This window comes from Apteryx rowi, unplaced genomic scaffold (genome assembly GCF_003343035.1).
Source record: "Apteryx rowi isolate R43461 unplaced genomic scaffold, aptRow1 scaffold_526, whole genome shotgun sequence".
Classification (NCBI taxonomy): domain Eukaryota; kingdom Metazoa; phylum Chordata; class Aves; order Apterygiformes; family Apterygidae; genus Apteryx; species Apteryx rowi.
Window position 1 is genome coordinate 72,391 of NW_020450790.1, and position 24,920 is coordinate 97,310.

Genomic DNA, 24,920 nt, shown 5'->3' on the forward strand with positions numbered 1-24,920 from the left:
TTATGGTGTTATTATTAATTACAGCTTGCAGCTTGAAATACAGCATTATCAATAGAGTTCAGCTGCATAAAAATAGAAGTAAAACTTAGAATTGAATTAAACTGTTTCCCCTTTGTGAGGGTTTGTTATAATATTATTAGTTAGGAAAATTAATCTGTTAAGCTTGAATCCATTCTTTAAAGAAGGAATATATCTCTGGGAAAAAAGGTTACATTTCACATATTTTATTCTTTCTGTCTTCAAACAGCAAGATATTCTTAATCTTCTATTAAATATCATCTTGGGTGGGAGGGGGACAAAAAAAAAAATATATTCGTCAGCTTACCTACCAAATTATAAAAAGCTTTAGCCTGGTATTAAAAGTATACAAAGATTACTGCAGGAAATGTGAATTAATCTAAACAGCGATCAATCTTATTTCTAAATTATCAATGAATCATCTAAGCGGAGAGGAAAGGTAACACATGCTGAAGTTTTCTTTTTCTGCACAACTTTCTCCCCACTTTCCGCTAAACTTTCAATTTCTCGATTGAAAGCTTTAGAAGTCCAAAAAGTTATTAAAGGTATGAAATAACCCACTAATTTGAAGAAAAGCAGAGATATAGTACATAACTAGACACAAAAGAACAGGCAAGAGACAAAGTGGTCTAAGAACTATGTTGAGAAATGTTTTCACTGACCATTCTTTATGTAGAAAAAATGTAAACTAGCTATAATGAAACCTGAAACAATTTAAATAAATCTACTGTAGCATTTGTTCTTCATATGCATTCTTTAAAACATGCTTTCATTAAAATTAAGTATATAGTTATCAGTGTGACTGTAATGGTAAAACATTACGATGGGCCATAAAGTAAGCGTGGTCCCTCTCAGAAAAATGCTATTAACTGCACTATATCAGGATGAAGACAACAGGTAAAACTACAAAACAATCCTACTCCTAAAAATCAAGCAGAGTACACTTTAATATTAAAGATACAGTTCTCTTCTAGGATAAAGTTGCTATTAAGCTATGTCATTTTACTTCAGTAAAGATCCAGTCCTAAATTCTCTTTCTTATCAGCTTTACACCTCTGGCAAGATGTACAGACTTCCAGACTTACAAGCAAAAAGGGGCAAGCAATGCTACATTTTCTCACCTTCCCTTAATGATCAGTATGGTTTCCTGCCTTTAGCATTTTTACCACCCTTTCAATAGTGTTCCATAAGTGCTTCACTGCCATTTCCCATCAGAACTCATGTTGATGCTTCATTGACCACTTGTAGGGATAAAATCTGTCACCTGGCATTTTATATACTCCAGGATTTTCTTGCATTATACAATACAAATATTGCACTAACTGAGCAAGTATTTTGACCCCAAAGAGATCTTTCTGAACCAAGCTTTTTGTATCTTGTAAAGAAGTGAAAAGCATCTCATATTTTTATCTGATGGTAAATTCATTTGATATCTAATAGCAGAGGAAATGAACCATTAAAAGAAAGTCTGATTAGAGACTTACCAATGTATATTTTGTCAAACATCATTAACGGCAAAGTAAATAGAAGAACAGTATTCAGCATGACAGTTTAATGAGGACTTGGTAAAATTGCTTCCTTCTTTTCCTCTTTTTATTTTCTCTCAGTGAGTCAGTGTTCTCTTATGCATTATCATTTTGTATCAATTCATTCCTTTGGCCAATGTACCAAAATAATTTGATCACTATGCCAGAATGATTATAGTAATGTCATTGATTAACTTTGTAATGGGAGTCGAAAATATAATTTAAATTTAAATAATAATATAAAATTTTATATATATAAATTTAAACATTGTCTTCAAACAATGATGCACAGCAGAATGAGTTAGAATAAACACCATTTCTCTATCCTCCTTTCAATTATTGTCATGTAAAATATTTAATTTCCAGCTATGCTTTTTCACAGACATGATCTTTGTCATCAAAATGAGAGCAAATGTTGATATATAATATATTCTGTAACATGTCAGGGGGGCACCACTTTGACCTTTTCAGTATTCCACATTTCATTTGGAAGCCTGTTCCCTCCTTTCTGATTCTATTAATGATCAAGAAATAGAAGATGAATAGAGGTCCAATCAAACTGGAAATTAGAATCAAAGAGTCAAGCTCATGACAAATAAGTACTTCTATAACCAAGAGATATTTTCTGCCTTAAAGATATTAAAGACTCTACCTATCCTTCACTCTTGTTTGACTGGAGAAAACTTTGAAAAAGATGGGACCTTTCTTATTTAGAATTTCAAAACTGCTATCTCATGTCCTCTTAGTCACCACATTTTTTTCAGAAATGAAGATATCAGTTTCTTTCACATCCTTTCCCCAAATCAGTTGCTTTCCATTATACGTACCTTTACATTCACTTTGCCTCCTGTTGTTGTTTGCTTATCTTAAAAAGAAAGTAAACTATTCAAAAAGAAGTTGCGTTGTCCTGTGCATTCATATGCCCACAGCACAAGGGGATTGAAGTCCTGAATAGGCTCTCTTAACACACATTTCATTAACATAATGCTGGTAATTTGTGCTGTTTTAGCTGCAGTCTCATACTATTTGAGGATTTTTATAATCCTAGCTTCCCAGACCTAATAATTAGATGCTAATCGAATTCTCCATTTTAAAATAGTTTCCAGCCCTATGGTTCAGGTGAAAAGTTTGAGGACACTAAATAACAGAATTAGGCTGGAAGGGACATTAAGAAATCATTCAATCCATCTCCTAGCCCAAAGAAAGAACTAAGTACACTTATATAATTTGCTGGGCAGGTGTTTGTCTAATGTGTTCTTCCAGATTCTCAGTGATGGACGTTCCGGCGTGTCCCCAAGCAATCTGTTCTAATGCTTTAATATCTTTGCCATTAAAAAGGGCTTTCTTCAAATCTAAACTCAATCATGCTAGAGTTTAATTCCATTGCTTCTGTTCACATACACTGTACTTTGATGAATAGATGCTTCTCTGCCTTTCTGTAAAAGCCATTTGTCTATTTGAAAACATTATTTTCCATCACCTTCCCTTCTTAGTCAGCTTTTCTTCCAGCTAATGAACCGTATTTCTCAGTCTTTCCTCACAGGCCACATTTTCAAGATTTGTGATCATCTTTGTTCTCAGTTGTTGGCTCTCTCACCTTTCCCAAAGTGAGGAACAAAACCTGTACTGAGTCAGTCAAACTGAGGTTTCACCACAGCCAGGCAAACTAGAGGATTACTCAAAGTATTTTACACACTGTACTCCTCTCTACATGTTCCAGTACGACACAGGAAATATAGGCAGGTTATAATTCATTATCATGCTCAGATAATTTTTTGAGATGTTTTTTTCTACCCAGTCTTTTTGCCTTTCTCACTGTACAGATGCATCTTGTTGAAGTGTGATGCCTTACATTTGTCTCTTAAATTGCATACTGTTTTTTTCAGACCATATCTTCAATTTATCAAGATGATTTTGAATTGTACCCCTCTCTTCCAATATACTCCTATTTCTTCCCATCCTGAAGTTACCTCCAGATTGTATAAGCATATCCTTCATTCCAGTTCCACCTGGGCTAAACATGAAAATATTGACTAGTACCTGATCAAGACAGGCCCCTGCAAAACATGACACAACACATTCTTCCTTTTAAATAGAAACCACTGAGCATAGATTTCTAACTAGCTCTGCATCCAGCCTATGATATTTTCATCTAGATCACAATTACTAAATTTGCTTAGTAGAATATTGTACGTGACAGTTGAGACAACACTACTAAATCAAGAGACATGACATCAAGTGCTTCTTCTCCAACTATAAAGATGTTATCCTGTCACATACACACACATACACACACACACACATATATATATATAAGATGGGTTTAATACTATTTGTTCTTGACAAACCTGCACTGGCTATCAATCATGTCCCTGTGGCTGCATATAATTTGCCTGATAATTTATTTCAACATTTTTTCCAGGAATTTTAATTCCTTGTTTAATAAGTTGTTTGATTTATAATTTCCTGCTTCTCCTCTGCTTTCCTTCTTTACTTACAACCAGTTCGTAATAACTTTGCCTGATCATTAAGTAACAGTCCTCATGACCAAAGAAAACAGTGGATGAGCTGCTACCAAAATGGAGGTTCCCAAAATGGAGTGTCCTAGTAAAGAGTAACTGTCTTCTAGAGCCTTAAAAGTCATAAGGGGCGGGGGGGGAGTGCATTATTTTATACATCTCTTGGAGTTACGCAGATCTTGTAACATTTAGGATTCCCATTCATCATTTTAAGTTCTTTGGATTCAGTCATACTATCATTCATTAAATTAAGATTATTCATGTAATAAATTCGTCTTTTTTATTTTAGGATTGATCAAGGTCCAATTGACACAAACTCAAATCACTGCCATTATAATGAAATCACAATTCTCATTATTGTAGTGATCTGAATAACTCTCATATTCCTAGAAATGAGAAACAGTAGAATGAGCATTTTTTTATTTATCTACTTTCAGAACTCAGTAGAACTAGTTGGGCCGCAGATGTTTCAAGAAAAAGTGATTTTCAACCAATGAATTTTGCTGTGAGTGTCTGGGGCAGCCAATCTATTCAGTTCAATATCTGACACAAAGGATAGGCCTTCCCTTTTCATGCATAATATTCAAAAAAAATTTTCTAATAACTCAATGATTTTAGAAGTCTGTAAATCAAGAACTGCAGTGCTGCTTCCAGAATTAGAATTTTCTGATTTCTCTTTTTATCTGGCTATTCAGCTGCATCTTCAGGTGCCAAAGGTTATCTGCAGTACAGCCAGACCAAAGCTTAGTTTTGCTATAAATGCTTATAGTGAATTCTTCTTTTACTAAGACTTAGAATCTCACCATATTTTATTTTAGCTATAAACTTTGGAAAAATTAGCCATGCCCTCTCTAATTCCAGATCAAATCACTGTACAATGAACTGCCTTGGCTCACACATAGGATCAGAGAGCATTGATTAGAAGCTGGAAACAGCATATTTATTAATTAACTCATCCAGCATATTATACACAACAGTACTCTAAATAACAAATTCCTGTGTTTTTGTCTTACTGTCAAATTGTTGCGAGCAATTAGTAATGTTCTTCATGGTACAGGCATAAGTACTTTAGACATACATGCACCACCTATATGACTGAGATGATCTCTACAATTACATGTGGTTATTGAAAATGGAAGATTTCATCATGTTCTCTCACTCAAACTGCCTTGAAAGAACCAGAGATTATTGGCCCTTGCCCTCAAAGTCATGTCCAGAAAATTAACTCAGGCTTTCTGAGAAAGGACAGGAAAGCTGTTTGCATTTTTTTTCCTGTAAGGATATTATTTTGTGTCTTTTAACATTGCAGTCAGTGAAAGACCCATTCTTCCCTCTTTCAAACCACCTGCTACTCATCATCTCATTACTTGGCATCTAAAACCTATTGTCTCTGAGAAATAGCCAATTTTTCAGGCCAGAAATAACTATTGTAGTGTGAGAAAAGATCAAAGGGACTTAAAAATACTTCTCATACTAATGCCTATATTTATATAGCACTTTTCAATCTGAAGGAACAACAACTAGGGTATGTCTTTGTACTTCATAGTTTTTGTTGTTGTTGTGTTAAAGTTTAGCAAGATTAAAAACCCTATTAACTAGATTTATGAATGCTGGAGTATGGGAAATGAGGGCTCATTGCATCATGATTTTCCAAAGTCAGCTCAATCACATCTCCTCAAATTTCACTGTAATTCAACTGGGGGTGGTTTTCTGCCCCAATAATAGTTTAATATGTCTCACTTTTAAGCAACCATACTATGTGAGACTTATGCTTGCCAAGCCCCTAATTTATCAAGAAGCTCTCCCTTTCCAAAAGGGGCAAGACACATGCGTTTTTCACCTTTGTCAGGAGCTCCTGTTAAATTAGTGCGAAAACATCACCTTGAAAGACCTGCAAGCAGCAAAGTCATTCATAAAGCACTCCACTTCCATCCAGGTTGTGCCTCTGCAGGCGTTCGGATCATTCTGCGTAGACCCGGGCAATGTTTAGTCATGCTTCGCAACCTGTCAACTCTAAATATAAAACCTGATAAGGGTGCACTTACCAATTTCCCTTGAGATCTGCGTAAATGCTTCTACACCGCTCTCTCCGTAGTTTCCTTCAGAAGCCAGCGTTGATACGTAGTTCCATCCGAGGGCTGTCACAATATCAACCATGGCCTGAGCTTGATAGGAGTCAGGTGGAACCACTCGAGAAAAAAAGTCATACCTGGTGTTATCGCTTAGCTCTGGAGCTGTAGATGCATAGCTGATTTGAGGTATCTGCAAATAAAATGACAAGTAATTCAAGCCAATCTAATATCATTTTCCACTATATACTTGTATGTCTGAAAAGCTTAAAATAGATCATGCGCAGGCACTGTGCAGAACTGAATATCTCTGTTTAATTAAATCAACTGATCAGAAAGCATCTCAGATTTTGTAAAATGTCAGTCAAGTCTTACTGTATAACACTCTCACCAAGAAATAATGCATTCTGCTTTTCTCCAGATGTCATGATTCTTGACATGTAAGTATAACAACTTTTTTGATCCTGGCTGTGATAGGAAAGGGGGGAGTGGAAGGAGTTCCTGCTGTTACTATAGAAAGGAAAAAGGTCACAGTTTTGATGACCGTGATTCTTAAATGTTATACTTAAATTTGAGCAGTAAAGTGTAGATTATTTCCATTTCATTGTTTTGTGTATGTATATGCATGCCTGTGTTTTCCCACTGTCTCTCCCTTTTGTCAAGTCTTCTCTCTCTCAGATTTTTTCATTTTCCACTTTCAATATGGTATTGTGCATGACTTAAGAATATGCAGACTCTGCAGTAAATATCAAAATCCATACGATGAAAATCCTACCAAAAAAAACCACTGCCCGTATACCATACACACACAAAGGAGAAGAACGGTCACAAGGAAGGTTTATGGCCCTCCACCATGCTCATCTTTATGGAAACAAAAAACACTAAATAACTAAAATACTTTTTTTTTAAATAAATTAGTAATTTCACAGAAAATAAAGAATCTGGGCTGATTCTACATTAACTTGGTTATCTGAAATAAGTGGTTTGGGAATGTTCAGAAAAAGCTGTCCACAGGCAACATGCAGTTATTCTGAAGAGTATTTTGATGGAAGAAAGTTTAATTAACATTTATTTAAATTTTAAATAATTTAAAATGGGAATGATTTTCTGATTTAAAATAAAACTGATGAAATACTCCCAGTATTATGGGTTGTTGCTTTGTTGAAGATAATGTTCATAAAATCAACATCCTTAAGAGATCTTTTAGCTTAACACAGTCTGTTGTTAAAAATCTTGATATCTAGACCACAGAGTTATACCCATTAACTTTCTCAGTTCTTGTTTCTCATCAGGCATGAGACGGATGACACAGCCTAGATATATATTAGAGCTGTTGGTATAACATAGCAATGAGATGTTTTAGATCAATAGAAATATTTTACGTACTATTAATATCACTTATTTGGGGCCCTCAGAAACGCAGAGAAAAGATGCTACTTTTCTACTTCACTCTTTGTAGTTCAGCTTCTTCCCAAGAGTTATTTCGAATAACAATGGAAGTGAATGGAAGAAAAATATGGTCCAAACCAAATACCTCTGAAATTCTTGGGCACACCTAGTAGGCCTCTGCCAACTTTTCAACAGTATGAAAGGACAATACGCTGTGTAAAAGAGAGCTACTCTAAACAGCAAGCCATAAAGAAAGCGTTTGCCTAAGCTTTGAGAAAAATGTTCCACACACAGTGGAATGATATTTAGCTATTTTCCGTATTCCTTTTTATATACATCCCTCATGGTTGTAGACAGCACGTCACATTCAGGTATTTTCTCTCCAAAACTGCAGATCTCCTATCTAGAAATATCTCGCAGACTTCTCTTTGTAAAGCGTTTTATGCAAAAGTGAACAACAGCTTCCTCACTTGCCTGCTTTTAGACACACAACATGTATATACAGGGAGGCACTGGAAAATAGTTTTAAAAAGTGAGGATCTGAGGCATCACATAATTACTGAAAAGACTCTGAACAACACTCAAAGAAATTGTTTGGCGTGAGGACAAATTGTTAGAATTTACTGGTTCAATAATCCATGAATGAAAAATATATACATTAAAATATAACAACTCTAGTTATGGACTGTAGGCTTAAGAAACCATTTACATGTCCCCAAGTACATTTTACAAGATAGAGCGTAATGCTGCCTAAGCAAGGGAACTGTTATGCTCTATCAATTCAGTAATATGTGTTTTTAAAACTCCCTAAATACAGTCTGTATTTATAACTTAAGTTCTATTGGTCCCTTGAGATGTAAATTTGCATTTTGAAAGAGACTTGTAAAAGGGGGGTTTCTCTTATATTTCTCATTCTAAATTTCTCATTTTAAATTTTCAAAATTAAATACAATATACAACATTTATTTTGTACTTAAATACTACATAGCACTGTTAATAGCATTTCCTTTTTGGGGTGGCTTCATCTCATTCTCTCTATTATCCAAAGTCATTGGCATAAGAAAATGTTTTTCCCTGTTAAAAAAAAAAAATTGAAACAAAAAAGGCAAATAAAACATAACTGCCATAAGTAGATGGACTAAGCCTTCAAGTTAGATTCATGCCAAAATTAACAGTCAAACATGGTCTTTAATTTTCCTGGGTCTTTTTGTATACATCACCAAGTTCATTTAAAATCTGACTCTAGAGATCTTTTTCCATAGGATTAGACAAGAAGGAGCAGTTAGTTTCAGAACTAACTGTGCATAAAGTGCGATTGACCACCACTGCAAAGCAGGAACAACTTTTGAGTCAAATACCTACGGAAACATTACTACAGAACGGACTTTTACTTTCTGATGGAGAAGGTGTGGGCATCTTCAGCAATTCCAAGAGCAGATAAGGTGACTTTTCATTTATTTTAGTGAAGTGGTAACCACTTCCAGTCCTCCCTACAGTGAAAATGAGAGCCATCCATGACTCCCAAATCCAGGACTACTCACAGAGGAGTATTACTCTGGATCTGTTCTGGTCAGTCCAATGCTGGGATCCAAACCCAAACATATAGAGGTACTGAACTGAGAATAGTAGAGATTACTACATGACTCAGTTTGCCCTTCCAGTAAAGTGTCTTTATTACAGCAGGCAGCTCTTAGTATGCCTTCTCTTCTGTGATATTCTCTCCAAGTTTTGGACAAAAGTTCAGTGGATCCTTATTTTATTGAGCTTTCAAATCCATTTGCATGCTCCATTTGTCAATTTAAAGTATCAGTGATTTCAAATGCCATCTTCCTTTATATAGCCTTTCAGGTGAAAGCATGATTTGGAAGCAGAATAGTAGACACAGTGAAATGAGCTAAACTTGTTTGAAAAAAGACCTCAGAAAGGAATCACCAGTAATTTTGAACATTACTGATTATGAGTTATACTCACAGCAGTAACCTGTACAGTCACCTAGCCTAATGGGCTTAAATCACTCACATCTTCAGTTTCACTACCCACTCAGTCCTATCACTACTAACTTTAACATATCAGCTAGCATTTTATTTCCCTTTTTCATTTTCACATCACTGAGAAGCCATCTTTTTTTGAGGAATATTAGCAGTAGTACTTTAAAAATAGAAAATAATTGTAGCTAACAGATTGAAGTCAATAAACTTGAGGTTAGCAATGGCTCAATATCAACTGGCATTTCACCACTAACTAATAAAGCTAGCAAAGGAGTAAAAGCTTGAAATAAAATTTGACTGTGGTAACACATTTTCATTTTGGTGATTTTTTTGATTTTTAAATATCTATCATTAATCATTAATGGCTCTGTCTTTTCATGAATTTTATTCCCTCCTCTATACTGAAAGAAAGAATTGTTTGTGGACACAAAAAATTCACAGCAGTGAAATGAATCCTCAGGGCCTAGATATTGAACAGTTGCTGGATGGGAGCTGAGGTCACTATCTTTTAGCTATTAGTCACATTTGTAAATTACTATCAGCCAGAACATCATCTTAGCCTGCCTTCACTTTCAAAAAATGTGCCATTCTGTGGTAAAGTAATGTTAAAGGCATTCAGGATAGACATTTAAGATTCAAAAGAGTTTGATGAGACTTGATAACATCTTGTGCTATACCAAACAAGATTAAAAAGGTTCTGGTTTGTTACTAACTGTAGGAGGAGATAAATCACACCCTAAAACTGCCTGCTTCCCTGCACTGACTATAAAGGGAGCTTGCGAGATTAATTCAAATGTTATCTACACTATGTAGAACAATACTGTAAACAGCTACACATCTTCTGCTGAACCTTACAGTCCCACTCCTTTTAGCTACACCTCACTTTCAAAACATCTGTGTACAGCTAATGATCAATATTAGATTTTCCTTTTGCAAAGTCTTCATCTCTCCATCTATGACAAAAACTGAATAGGTGACCCATACCATCATTAGAGACCTAGTTTCATTCATTTTCAGAAATAAACCAACACTAGATCATCTTGGGAAGATACAACACATTAACACTCTAATGTCTTCAGAGATATGAGATGCCCTTTTCAGTGCTCAGAGTGGCTGAGAAGAATGAAGCTCCATTCCAGCTCCATTGACTATAAACTACCTAGAAACCTACCTAGAAATAATGTCCTGAAAAAGTTTCCAAATGCAGCATATGAAGTTTTCTAATTAAAGTTCTTTCCATGGACTTTACAGCGAGGAGGAGCAATCTCTCACAACATATTTTCCCAATACATGTATAATTCTAAATTATATTTATTTAGAAGTATATGCTTACACTCTCTCTTTATGTTAAGGACTTTGATATAGTTTGAGAGACATTTGTCAAACAGTAGTCATTGTGTCCAGGAAGGTATCTTCTTCAGGAGCTACTACAGATTTACTGAAAAAAAATATGTTCAATCAGCTAGAGCAAAGACAACAAAAAACAGTTATGCTTTTTGCCTAACTGCAATTTGAAATGCATTTAATTCTAAAAAAAAAAAAAAAAAGTAGGGTTTAAAAGCTTTGGAAAGGGAAAGAGCATAGGTATAACCTGAAGGCTGCCATTAGCTGATTCCACTTGGAATGCAAGAATTTTTTTAATCCATTTGAATTATTCCAAATCATTCTATCTGCAGTAAATATCATGCTGGTTCCTGTCAAGGGTGCTTGCAATTCAGACACCTAATGATGAGGAGCTAATGATGAGGTAGTCTCAAAATTTTTGGAAGGCATCTATATGTTTATATGTAGCCGTTCAAAGATAAGGTCTTTGTGGTAAAATCCAACGCAGCTATTGCTATTTTCTTTCCCAAATCACAGAAGTGATCCATCACACCTAAATGTTTCAAAGTTGAGAAAGGTGAACAATTTTACTTTTTCTTTTCCTTCCCTATTACTCTTTTCACTGGCTTTACTTTGCCTGTATTGCCATCAGTTATCTTCTGGGTTCTTGAACCTGAGCAGAATACATCTTCAATGAGCTGCACTGAGATTTTCATGAGAAAAGGACGTAGCTGTGAATCAATGAACAGTGGAGAAAGAATGCAGCATGGTTTGTTGCTAATAAAATTATTTCTACAGCCATCATAGGTAGGCCTGGTATGTGAAAAATTATAGAGGAAGATGCAGCCACCATCATAGTGACAATGTGGAGATAATATCAAATAAGCAAATCATCCTTTATTACTGATTTTCTCATTTTTTCCCCAACCACAAAAACAGAAATGATCTATCCCACCTAAGTATTTCTGAGGTGATCTCTGATGATCAAATGGACTAGCACCATGGTATTCTGAATAAACTGAATTAACTTAGAGAAATTAATTTCTTATAGTTAACATAAGTAATTGCTTAGTGTCAGATTATGGGATGCAGAAATATTAAAGATCTATATATGATTGCATTCTATCACCATCAGTCAAAATACATCTTTCATAAAGCCTAACCAGACATGTTACAGAATGAATGTGTTAGTTTACATGATCTGCTGTGCTGCTCTGAAAGAACAGGACAAGACAGAGGAATTTATGTAATATATAGTGTTAGAATTTAAGAAGTTGTTTCTTTCCAGTGGGCTGAGGTAGGTCAGGGACTCATTAGAAGTCATTACTTTTAATTACACACAAGGGATACTACAGAAAAAAGAAAAAAAAAGTGCTATCACAATCCCAAATCCCATAATAGATGCAGCATCTAGAAAACAAATTCACCGTTCTGGAAAGTATGGGTCTCTGTGCTTTGTGATGCACTTTAGGGCAAAAACATTAAAGGATATTTACACATTATGAACATTTTTACAGCTGAAGCAGATCTTGTCACACTGTGCACTGCTGTGCATCTCCAGGAGGACGGGAATCCATCTATAGGACAGCTTGAACTGTTGTCAGTGTTCTGTGCAAGAGAGTCTATTGATAAATGTTTAACAATGGCATTTTCTCAGTAAGGGAGCTCTATTCTGGTATTTCCACATCACTTTAAATCCTGTTTTCTTGCCTCTCTGAAAACCATCTACATTAAGCAGTTGCGCATTAAGTTATCCACCATCTGTAGACAAGCTCTTTCTAAATATTTCAAACCCAGCTGAGGTCCAGGCGCTGAATGATAAGATGAAGAAACAGTAGATCAAATGGGTAATATTCACACAGAGATCACATCACATGGAGGAGCGAGGTGGGGGGAGGTGGATTTTAAGCTTGGGAATGGCAGTTAGCACTTCCTTCACTGTTTCTTATGTTGTCCAATCATCGGATCAGAGGAGAAGCCAAGGATGGTCAGATAGCTTTAGGGACTTAAACTTTTAAAATTCTTTTTCTACTTATCAGGGAAACCCACACTTAATTATGTGTATCAATATGTTAGACTTGTGCCAAGCTCTGCTGAGCACAGTGTGAACTCCGATATTTCAAAGCCTTTTTAGCCCTACTTTCTTCATTAGGGCCAGTCTTCTCACTGCTTTCAAGAACTGTAATCACTTCTGATGAGTTTGAGAAAGTATACAGAGATGTGCATTACTTTTGGTCTGAACTAAAAGCAGACTTTTTTATTATTATTCAGTAGTAATAAAATTATCTAGTATCTAGAAAGTATTCTTCTGTCCAGTCAGATTTCCTTTACATTCATTTACTAATTAGTACCTTAGAGAACATTGCAGCCAACTTCGGAGACTCACCCATGAGAACATGCAGTTGTCTGCAAGAGATTTTCTGATTGCAGGGAACATGATATGTAAGAAAAGGGTGCTCTAAGCAAGACAGGTGTTCTGCTTAATGGACAGTTCTGCTCTTTGCATTCACTTTTTAATGTTGCAAGGCCAGTTCTACTTACACCGCTGGCTGAACAGTAATACTATCCTTCTACCATCTGTGGTGCCAGTTTTATGTCATGAGACACGAGTATTTGAAAAAATTCAGGAGGAGGGAAAGCAAATCTTGTATTGTTCACAATTGTGGAGAGAGCTGTAAAGATATGCAGATTTGGCTCAGTTGCCCAAATATACATGCCCAATGCTTCAGTGGGTGCTTCCAGGTGTTTTAGGTTATACCGCCTACACTCCATCTGCCACCCCAAAAGACTCAGATTTCCTGTAATTTCCATGTAATCTATCTGCCCCACACTAATGACTTGGATACCCAAGACATCACATAAAAAAGGCCAGCTAGAGGCTAGGCAGGCTATCCTGAGGTACCAAAAAATGATACTAGATTTCCTCCATTTAGGGAACTGAAGTCCACTTCTACTTTTGATGAACAGTTTATTCTCCCACAAAGATGCGGCTTGGTAAGGGAAGCTTCATGTTTCCCTCATATCAGAGAGCATTAAGGGAACACCAGTGATTCACTACAGCTAGGAATTCCTTCTGGAATATAACCAGGTCATAAGGGATCATAAAACAACATTTTAAATCCAACTATTATAGACTTAGAAAAGAGAAATGAAGTATTTTTTCTTTTTAATAAAGTTGACCTCTGCAGTTGAACAATTTTACTTTGAGTTTTTAACCTAGAAGAAAAGACAGTCCTAAGCCATTTTGAAAGATTTAAATGATACCTGTATTACCATGGTGAAATGTTGAGTCCGGTCATTGCTGGTAGAAAAGTTAAAGCAAAATGCAAAACACTCCAAATCAAAAGATTGGCAGTTAGCTGGGAATTAAGCTCTAAGGCCCATAAAAGTGATATCCAAGCCTTACTTTCTATTCAAAGTGTACTTTATTTTAAAAATAGTAGGGCAGCTCTGGAAAAAACAGCATCCTCCTCTGCAAGGTTCCTGGACACCATATGGTGATGTATTTTCTGTTCCATCATTACCAGATTTCCATTCTGATTTCTCACTTAAACTGAATGTTGGCCATGATTTATCACTACATAGAGTCATGGTTTCTCTTGTCAAAAGCATCATGGCAGGCAGAGAGATGAAAATCCAGGCAATCCAAGTGAGAGCACAACTGTGCAGATATATCTATCTATAAAGTAGGACTGTAATTGCTACCTTCACCCCCAACTGGTCAGACAAAGTATCTCCAGTACAGACCCTAGAGAATTTTAAAGAGTTATGAATACCTAAATATTTAAACTCCATGAACTGGACAGATGCATTGGAAATGAAGAATTCACAAGTAACAAGAAGGATATTTTTTCTCTGTAAATTCATTATGTGGTCAGAGTGACTTAAATGGTAGGAATGACCTAGGTTTCCTTGTGTTTAATGGGGTCAGAGACTGGAGTTCTCAAAAGAACAACCTGGCTGCTATCAGCCTAATTGTCCCTGGCCATTTGGAAAATCACAGCCTTGCAACATTAAAAAGTGAATGCAGAGGGCATATAAACATATTATCTACTATTTTGGGTTGTTCACAAAAATAACTATCCAAGTCTCAGTACACAAGAAAAGAGGTTTTGTAAAGATGGGCTCAGGATTAAGTGGACTATTACCACCGTGTCTCCTCCTCAAAAATATATATATATATAATATATATGTTATAGAAATATTTTTATACATATTTCAGTGTGTATGTATGTATGTATATACATTATACACACTGAAACCTGCAGGTCCAAGCACACACAGCAGCAGAGTATCCACCAGGTCCACTGATTCATTGTGCGGACAGCCTGAAAGTTGTTCATGGAGTGCATAGTGCTTTGGAGGCTGGTCCATGGCCAAGAAGTCAGAACAGCACAAATTCTGTTCAGAATCTTTCTAACCAGGTAGAAAGACCAAAGAATTCTGATAAATTAGAGCTTAAGTAAAAAAATTGCACTTTAAATAGAATGTATAGAATACCATAATAATATATGGTAGCAAACAGAAAGCAAAATCATCAGCTTTCATAAATAATTATACTTCATAAGTTTTGTCATTCAGGTAGGAAAGGTACAGCATTACAAATCCTACTGAACACACAAAAACAATTAAACCACACAAGTAGGTTGTTACTCCATGGTCTGTTATATCAGAGGTACCCTCTAAGTCTCAGCTCATACATCATCTGTTTTTACCTTCCCAACAATCATAAGTAAAATCTCCAAACAGGAATAAGATTGTACTGAAAGTCATGATTTGGGAATGGGGGTGTACACACACACACAGACACACAGAGTGTCGCTTTTGCTTTTCTTTCTGACCTGGAGTAGTTAGTGGTTTATAATTCCCCAAGAGGAAGGTTACCAAAATTTTGTTTATAAGCTGATATTTTCTCCCCACATAAAATAAGAAGCTTTAAGAAAAGCACAGCTTGAAGGGAATAACATGACTTGCAGAAAAGGAGAGATCTGGCAGAGGTTTCCTACCTGTCCAGTAGTATATTCTTGGCTTCTCTATATTTAGAGTATGAGGGCAAGCTTTCTGGAAAGCAGTTCAATGACACTCTTTATCAAGTAAAATGTATGCATACATATATACATACAAACACACACAGGTGCTTCATATATATATATAGGTACTTTTTTATGTCATCCCCCTGTTGCTTCCTATTTTTTTCCCTTTCTTCCTATAATTTATTCTTACTTCATTTTGTCAGACATTTTAGATCATCTTTTTCCTTTCAGCAACTTATACCTACCATTCATTATCCTCTCTGTATTTTAAATATCTTCCCTACATACATATATTTCTTTCCAGATATCTTTTCCTTCACTCCTGGTTTTCCCTGCCTCTTCTCACTTCCTCCTGCCTCCTCAGTCACAAATTTGACTGAAGTGTGAGGAAGAGCAATTGGCTGCTAAACAGCTGACCTGGGCTTATCAGATGTAGCTCTGCTTCTCCCCTTTGGCAGCTGACTGTTCACAAATATTCACTGTTTCCACTTGGACCAGCAGAAAGGTCAAAGGGGAACCCTTCTTCTGTGAAATAAGCTTGGACAAGGTTACTCCTTTCTCTGGTCTCCTGACTAAAACTTCTTTCCCCATCACACCTGCCTTCACTCTCTGACTGTACTGGGAACACATCCATGATGTCAGCAATAGGAATGCTTGGTGTAGGAGAAAAGCCTCTATTGGAAGAGCAATTCACATAATTTCTGCAAATTCTCCTTTCCCCTACTTTCGTTCATTGCAATTTAAGTATAAATCAGTTTACTGTTATCACCACTGCACAGTGTTATCACCACTACACAGTTTGAGTGCTTGCCTTAGCCTTCCTGGCTAGTGTGATGGAGATTTCCTCTCTAGCTGTGACTCTCCAATATCTCTAAGTCCAAATATATACACGATATATAAGCCCTTTGGAGGGTTCTTAAAAGTCCTCTTCAGTTAACTTGATCCTGTAAGTGTGGCCCTACCATGAACACAGTACTTCAGTGGTTTGGCAGGATGCTGAAAGAAGAGGGTGTGAGAAGCTCTCGGTAAGTTAGGAAAAAATGAACCATGAAGCTTTCCTGTTTTCAGCAGTTTCAGTAATACCCCACATTTCTGGTAGGATATCTACAGTCAGAGGCTGCGTGCACAGATGACTGCTTTCCACTACTCTGAAAAGCCACTTCTCTGCCTGCATTCACACCTATGGTTATCAGCACACCTTGGCATGCAGCACAGGCCACATAGCACTTCCACAGGCAGGAAAAGGAACCTCATCCATGAGGCTCCAGACAAACTTTTGCTTTTACCTAAAAGGGGATGAAAAAGCTCACATTAACACATGATGTATTTCACAGAATTCATTGTCTTTATGCGGGCTGAATGAGAAACTGATTGGTCCTGCTCTGGCCAAATATTGAGAGCCTTTACACACTTCAGACTGTTGAAGATTTTTCCTTTGAAAAATGAGCAGAATACCCATTTTTATGGATCCAGTTTTATTATAGTCTGTTTTAAGAGAACGCCACATTTGCCAGACAGTCCACAAGTCTATAGCTACTGTATTGTTCAGTGCACCAATGCATTGCACAGCCTTAAGAAATCCCCTTTTGTACACTGTGCACAGATGACTTGTGCTAGGAACTAGAGTACCATTGCACCACTTCTGAATGCTATATCAGATTTTGATGAGTAAACATCCTTTATTTTGAAATTGTCTTCCCTCAATCTGTTGCTGCATATGTTAAAAGACCCCATCAAAAGCAAAATTACACTTAAATCTAACTAAGTGTCAAGTGCATTGAATAAATATTGGAGACATCAAAAGCCTGAGTGGACGTTCCTGATGACAAGTGGCATGGGAATGCCAGCCTGTGTTGAACCTGATACAGTTCCATTTTTATCCACTTATTGAAATCAGTCACAAATATATTTCTGCATATCAGTGTCACCTGTTCACTTTCAGACACTGAAAGAGTTGGTCTAGAACTGTCAATTGAAAGAAATCAACATTTTCCCCCACATAAACAGAATATCAATGTCATCTACATTTCTCAAAAAAATAAATAAATCAGAAAAAAAATCCATCAATTTGAAGTATTTTTTTCTAATGTCTTTCACCTGACTTCTCTTTCACAGTTTGTGGAACTTACTTTTTTATCATAAAGGCAACAGAGCATCCAGCTTTACTGGAACAGAACTTGCAGACTCCGTCTGGCACGTGGGCTGTCTATGCAACATATGGAGAAGTTAAGCACCTTGGAATGGGATTCACGTGACGCTGCCTGAGCTAGCCAGTAGGAAATACCAAGCAAGAGATGTGTGCAAAATCGCATTTCTTTGGTGTAGGTGGAACAAACTGCAGTTAATAACTCGGAGCCATCTCCCACACTGAACTGGCTCACACTACTCTTAAAAAAGATGTCTGGAGAAAAGGACAATGCTACCAGCTCCAGCTGCTTTTAGTTATTTATTTTTAAGACAAGCTATTTGCCAGAGCCCACGTCTATCTACTTGCATCCCCACTCTTAGCTAAGAGCCCTTCTTTGTGTAGGGCTCCCACAAGTGTGTTTCCCCTAGTTTAGAAACTACTACAGAACGGGTTAGAGCAGAAGCCAAAGTGTGAAACATGGCTCTTATATCATTCATTAGCATGTAGACAGCCTGAACCATGTGTCCCAAGGGTTTGCCCAAACACTGAGACATTGGCAAGACTGAGGTGGAAAGGATTCTGTCACCCTCCCCCAGAGGCAGGAGCTCATGCAGCCAAGTTTTATAAAGCTGGAGAACAAACAAGCACAACAGAACACTACTGCATTGCTCTGTAATGCCTCTGAGCTGGGGTAGGTCCCAGGAGTCAGTCTTGAAATAACATTTTCTTCAAGGCCAAACATTTAGGCAATAAGGCCAGCAATAAGCTAGCTGTCAAGATGGCAGCCTTTGTGGGGACATGCAGTCACAGAACTACAAATGCTCAGAGAGCTTTATTGGACAAAATTAGGCACCAAAAGTTTCACAGACCCAAGAAAACCTATACAGTTCTCAGACTGAGTTGTCTGAATGCCACTTTAGGCACATACAAGGGTTAAGCAAGATCTTACCTATTTCATCTGAGCTAGGTAGCCCAAATACAACTCTCCAGATTATAAGTGGTCCAATAGTGTTATGTAGAAGTCTCCAAAATAATTTTTAAATCTTCCCTGTGTCAGAGTTGCAACTTCACTCTCTGTTAGGGTAAGAGAAGTTTCCATCTGACAAAATCGCCATATAATTGAATGAAATTTTCTATAGATTTGTATGTCAATCAATCTCACATGTTATTTCTGAGCATCCCCCCGCCCCATATGCACTCTTCATAATGTACATCCTTTCCACTGACTTAATTTGGCTGACCCACCAATTAACAATATTTTGCTCAAGAGATGGAGATTTTTGTTTTTATATACACAGATGTCACAACAATAAGACTCTAACAAAAAGAAAGGATGTTTTCAAATTACTTCTTTATATAGAGAGATTAATATTGTGCATAACATGTAAGAACAGAAATATAACTATATTCAGTGCCTATGTTGGTAGCCAACAGCCATAAAGTCCATCTATAACCTATGGTGTAAGAGAGAAGAGCATCTTCATAAGGCAATTCACTTTTTACATTGACTAGAAGTTTTAGGCAACTAAGCTCCAAGACGAGACGTTTCAGCTATGTTGAGCTTGAATACAAACCTAAGGACTAGAGCCTCAAGAGCCTGTAGTATCATGCAACTCATTATAGAGCAAAACCTTATTTTCAGACGGCTAGTCGGCTGCAGAAACCCACATCCTCAAGTTCAGCACTTTACTTCCCTAGACAGTGTGTGGGGAGGCGTAGATAAGAACAGGATACACAAGATGCAACATGCTCTCCAGAGAGCTAGTATAATGATCATTAGGGAACACTAAATAGGAGGACCCAGCCTCCATCACCTTCCTCAGAGACTTGGAATTGGAGGTGCGTGAAGATCCTTTCCTCACTTCAGGATCCTCAGCCTGAACACCCTCCAGAGGTTCTTGCGGAGAAGGAAAATCCCCTAGCCTCCAACCCAGAGAGCTCCACAGTTAGAGCTCTCACTACAGGTTCAAGTCCTTTTTCTGCCTCAAGAAGAAAATAAGGGACACAGCACGGTTCTGCAGCCTAGCACACTTACCTTGTAGGAGCAAGAACAAGGCTGTAAGAAGCCCACTAAATTCTTCACTCTTTATAGCAGAACTAAAGGCTTTACACATTTCTTGGAACCACAGGAGTTAAACACTCTTCTGTGCCTGTATTTCAGGTGCTGTACTACAGCCGCTGCCTCCTCAGAGCACAGCTAACAGAGGCAGTGAACAGACGCAGCAGTTTGCTCAGCAGCGTCTGGGCTCTGCTTAGAACTTTTGAGGACCTTGTTGGAAGTTGTGGGGCTTTCTGGGGACCCCCAAGGAACCAGAAGGTGATTGCTGTGAACAGGAAAGGGGAGCTAGGTAAGGACAACTACAGGAGGCCTTAACTCCTCCTAGGAGAAGCTCTAGCTAGGTGTAGCTGCCACTGACAAGCGCTCTTGGTTGCCCCCGATCAGAGGGAGTTGGGGCCTTTGATCCAGGTGGCCCTTGATTAGGGCGGGTCAAGCACCCTGGGAGTCAGTGCTAGGGAGAGGCCTATATAAGAGCCAGGCCCAGAGCACAGCTCCCAGAGTGCAGCAGAGGCAGCAGTTTGTGCAGAAGTGTGCTCAAGTACACTCATGACATGCTGCAGAGTGTGTTCCCCAGTAGCTGTTGGAGTTGCTGCATCAGCTGTATCAGAGGCTGGGACCCTCTGACAGCTGATGCAGCTCTACAGGTCTCAGGCTGCAGGGAGTGCTTGAGGCCTCTCCGGGAGGCCTGGGCTGGCAGTCAGCTCTCCTGCAGGAGGTGCGCTGCTGTTGGCGAGTTGTGTCGTCAGGTAAGGGAGTTACGGGAGGAGGTTGGTAGGCTGCACAGCATCCGAGAAGCAGAGCAAGAGATAGACAGGGTATTCTCGGAGACTGTACAGCTTTGGGAGTCCCAACCCCCCACAGCAGTGGAGTTGCCAGAGGGCTCTGTGCCGTGTGAAACAGTACATCATAATATCGTAGAAGAAGGCTGGAAACTGGTCACTCTTGTAGGAGGAGAAAGGCTCCTAGTCCTCCTGAGGACTTGCAATTAAGGAACAGGTTTAGTGTCCTCCAGGATGAGGAGGAGCTGGGCATGGCTGCAAGGGAAGCAACTAGGACAGCAGACCCTGTGCCTTGCGGGAATGCCCGGAAGAAGCGGCGGGTGATTGTTGTGGGGGACTCCCTGCTGCAGGGGATGGAAACACCTATCTGCTGACCTGACCTCTTGTCTAGAAAGGTTTGTGGCCTGCCAGGGGCTTGAATATGAGATGTCATGGAAAGACTGACAAGACTTGTCCACTCGTCAGACTATTACCCTCTGCTGCTCTTCCATGTGGGCGCTAATGACACCAAGGGCAAACTGGAGACCATCAAGCAGGATTTCAGAGCTCTGGGGATGGTGGTCAAGGGTCTGGGAGCCCAGGTCATCTTCTCCTCAATCCTGCCAGTGAGGGGGATGGATGAGAGGAGGAGGAGACGGACTTTCCAAGTTAACGACTGGCTGCACCGCTGGTGTTGGCAGCAGGGTTTTGGTTTCTACAACCATGGGACCCTGTTTGAAGATCAACAACTGCTGGGGAGAGATGGGATCCACCTCACTAAGTGGGGCACACGTGTCTTTGCCGAAAGGTTGGCCAACCTGGTAAGGAGGGCTTTAAACTAGGAAAGACAGGGGAAGGGGAGAGTTATAGTGCCAGGGTAGTTGGCAAAAGACTGCTCAAGTCAGGACACCTCCAGCAGGTGAAGGCAGCCAGGGAAGTGCGCATGGGATGTAGCTATGGAGGATCCTCTTGCATCCCTCCTGGGAAACCTGCATGCTCGATCACCTCTCTGAAATGCCTGTACACCAATGCACGCAGCATGGGGAATAAACAGGAAGAACTAGAGATCTGTGTGCGGTCGCAGGGCCATGATCTCATTGCCATTACAGAGACATGGTGGGATAGCTCGCATGACTGGAGTGCTGTCATGGATGGCTACGTGCTTTTTAGGAAAGACAGGCCAGGAAAGCGAGGTGGTGGAGTTGCTCTTTATGTGAGAGAGCAACTGGAATGTATGGAGCTGTGCCTAGGGGTAGATGAAGAGTGAGTCGAGAGCTTATGGGTAAGGATTAAAGGGCAGGCTAGCATGGGTGACACTGTTGTGGGTGTTTGCTACAGGCCACCTGACCTGATGGAAAGCAGCTCTGTGGAGAAGGACCTGGGAGTGCTGGTGGACACCAAGTTAAGCATGAGGCAGCAATGTGCCCTTGTGGCCAAGAAGGCCAATGGTATCCTGGGGTGCATCAGGAAGAGTGTTGCCAGCAGGTCGAGGGAGGTGATCCTCCCCCTCTACTCAGCCCTGGTGAGGCCACATCTGGAGTACTGCGTCCAGTTCTGGGCTCCCCAGTACAAGAGGGATGTGGCACTACTGGAGCAAGTCCAGTGAAGGGCTACAAAGATGATTAGGGGACTGGAGCATCTCTCTTATGAGGAAAGGCTGAGAGAGCTGGGCCTGTTTAGCCTGGAGAAGAGAAGGCTGAGAGGGGATCTTATCAATGTGTACAAGTATGTGAAGGGAGGGTGTCGAGAGGATGGGGCCAGACTCTTTTCAGTGGTGCCCAGCGACAGGACGCGAGGCAACGGGCACAAACTGAAACACAGGCAGTTCCATCTGAACATGAGGAAAAGCTTCTTCACTGTGAGGAGGACAGAGCACTGGAACAAGTTGCCCAGAGAGGTTGTGGAGTCTCCTTCCCTGGAAATATTCAAAACCCACCTGGACGCGATCCTGTGCAACGTGCTCTAGGTGACCCTGCTTGAGCAGGGGTGTTGGATTTAGATGATCTGCAGAGGTCCCTTCCAACGTCAACCATTCTGTGATTCTGTCCTTTAGGATCATACAAGAAATGCTCCATGTATACTGACACAGCATATTACAGTACCCTGGTTTGCATTTCATGACTCCACCTAAAAGAAGAGAAGAAGGGGAAAAAAAAAAAAAGTGTTTCTGGAAGACTACGATTACTTTCCTCCTAGTCAGGGATACGCCATTGAGACTGAGACACTAAATGTGCAGGTAGTACCATTGCACTAAGGCCCATAGATTACCTTACAGAGGCACAGAAAGGCTCTGCAAACACTAGAAGCTGGCTAGATATGAGATCTGGTCTCAATCTTCACACAAGAAATCGGTCAGCCACATTTTACCACTGTTTTTTTTCCATTCGGTGATTTTTCCCCTGCTCCAGGAGTGATCATTTCAAACAGCAAACTATTTATATTATTAGTTGAGTTTTCTCAACTTTTCCTAGCAACAAACAGGAAAACCCTCTTTCACTAAACCCTCTTCACACCTTTGCTTCATGGTTTGAATGTGCACAACAGAAACAGCTAGCAAGAAGTCTTTCTCCATGGAAATTACTGGGATGTCTCCATGCTACCATTTCACCACAGACTTGGGAATCTCATCTTTGTAAACTTCTAGAAATACAATTAACAGACAGGCTCTCAAATGATGTGAGCATTAGCCTTTTCTTATGATAATTCTTGAAACTATAGAGCAAGACTAATGCATTTCCTTTGTTCCCTGAATTGACTACTCCAAAAATAAGGTTCAGGCCCCAAATTCCAGAAGCTCACTATTCAAGTGCTTATTAAAGTCAAAAGCTTTTCATAGTCATGGAATTTTACCTGAAAATAGCAGCTAAAGAATCAAAAATCAAACAGATGATCAGAAATGTGATCTTCTCACACACCACATCTTTTTTAAAGCTTCTATATACACGCCTACATATTCTCAAGAAATAAGAATCACTTGAGATTCTTCTCACACTGCATCAATTTCCACATCTTATCTCACTTCTGTTCATACCTGCTGGAGAAACAAAGTCTAAGAAAAAAATTAATGTGTTCAAACCTACCAGTTAATAATGAATTCCTGACATACAGTCAAAATGAGTTAATTTATCTATTTCAGATGCAAAAAGCAGCAAGTTAAATACTGAACTCTTTCTCAGAATGTGAAAAATATATTATCTTTTTATTGACTATAAACATTCAATCTAAAGAACAGTTGGAAGGTAGAATCTGGAATACCTGCTTTGATTAGTCAACAGATGCTCTATAGAGTCAAAACTTACCTATTCCTTCAGTTTTGACTTTTATTGTTAGCTAAAACAATAACAAAACAAAAAACTAAGCTTTTTTTTCCCTGAGTGCATCTTCAGCAGCTCTCTAAAAACTACCTTTGCTCTAATACCTAATTATATCTGCTTCAGGGAAAGTTTTCTATATCCCAGATATGATAATAATTTCCACCTGCTTACATGAGTCACCTGTTAGTACAGCTGCTTCTTAATGGTAGTGTCTTGCAGCTGAGCTCAGAGTGAATTCAACAACTAGAGATCAAGAGGTGATTTGATTGTACACTACATTAGTGTCTTCCATTGTCTGAAAACTTATTTCCTTATATAAATAAAATCATGACATGATCCAGGGGATCAAATGGGGAAACTAGAAAAAATTAGGACTAGAAATTACATAAAGATATTTAATGGTGAATGCAGCAATTTAAAACTGTGCTGGCCTCTATTTCCTGATATCTTATATAAGATAGCAGAGTACAGACCCTGGATTTCAGCTTATTCACAAAACTGGTAGGTAGGATCCTATGGGAGGCAGTTCTGAAAGGTAAAGAAGCTCAGAGAAGCTGGCAGATCTTTAAGGACAGCATTCTACAAGTGCAAGAACAGTCCATCCCAATATTCAGGAAAATAAGCACCATCCTGATGATAAGTATCAGGAGACCAGCTTGGCTAGCAGGGAACTCATGGTGAAGCTCTAACATAAAAAGGCAGTATACAGGAGGAGGAAGCAGGGACAAGCTACCCAATTTAAAAACATTGCTTGGACAGGCAGTGATGGTGTAAGAAAAGCCGAAGTTTACCTAGC

At 38.8% G+C, this 24,920-nt stretch overlaps 1 protein-coding gene across 1 annotated transcript in view; it reads right to left on the bottom strand.

Annotated features, from left to right (window-relative positions):
* Positions 1 to 420: 420 nt before the first annotated feature.
* LOC112973109 (metabotropic glutamate receptor 8-like) overlaps positions 421 to 24,920 on the bottom strand; it is a 68,352-nt gene continuing 43,852 nt past the window's right edge. Inside the window, exons 2-3 of the mRNA XM_026080565.1 lie at positions 6,109 to 6,325; positions 421 to 536 (exon numbers count right to left, since the gene is read on the bottom strand). Of these exons, the coding sequence (XP_025936350.1) occupies positions 421 to 536; positions 6,109 to 6,325 (333 nt within the window). The remainder of the gene's footprint in view (positions 537 to 6,108; positions 6,326 to 24,920) is intronic.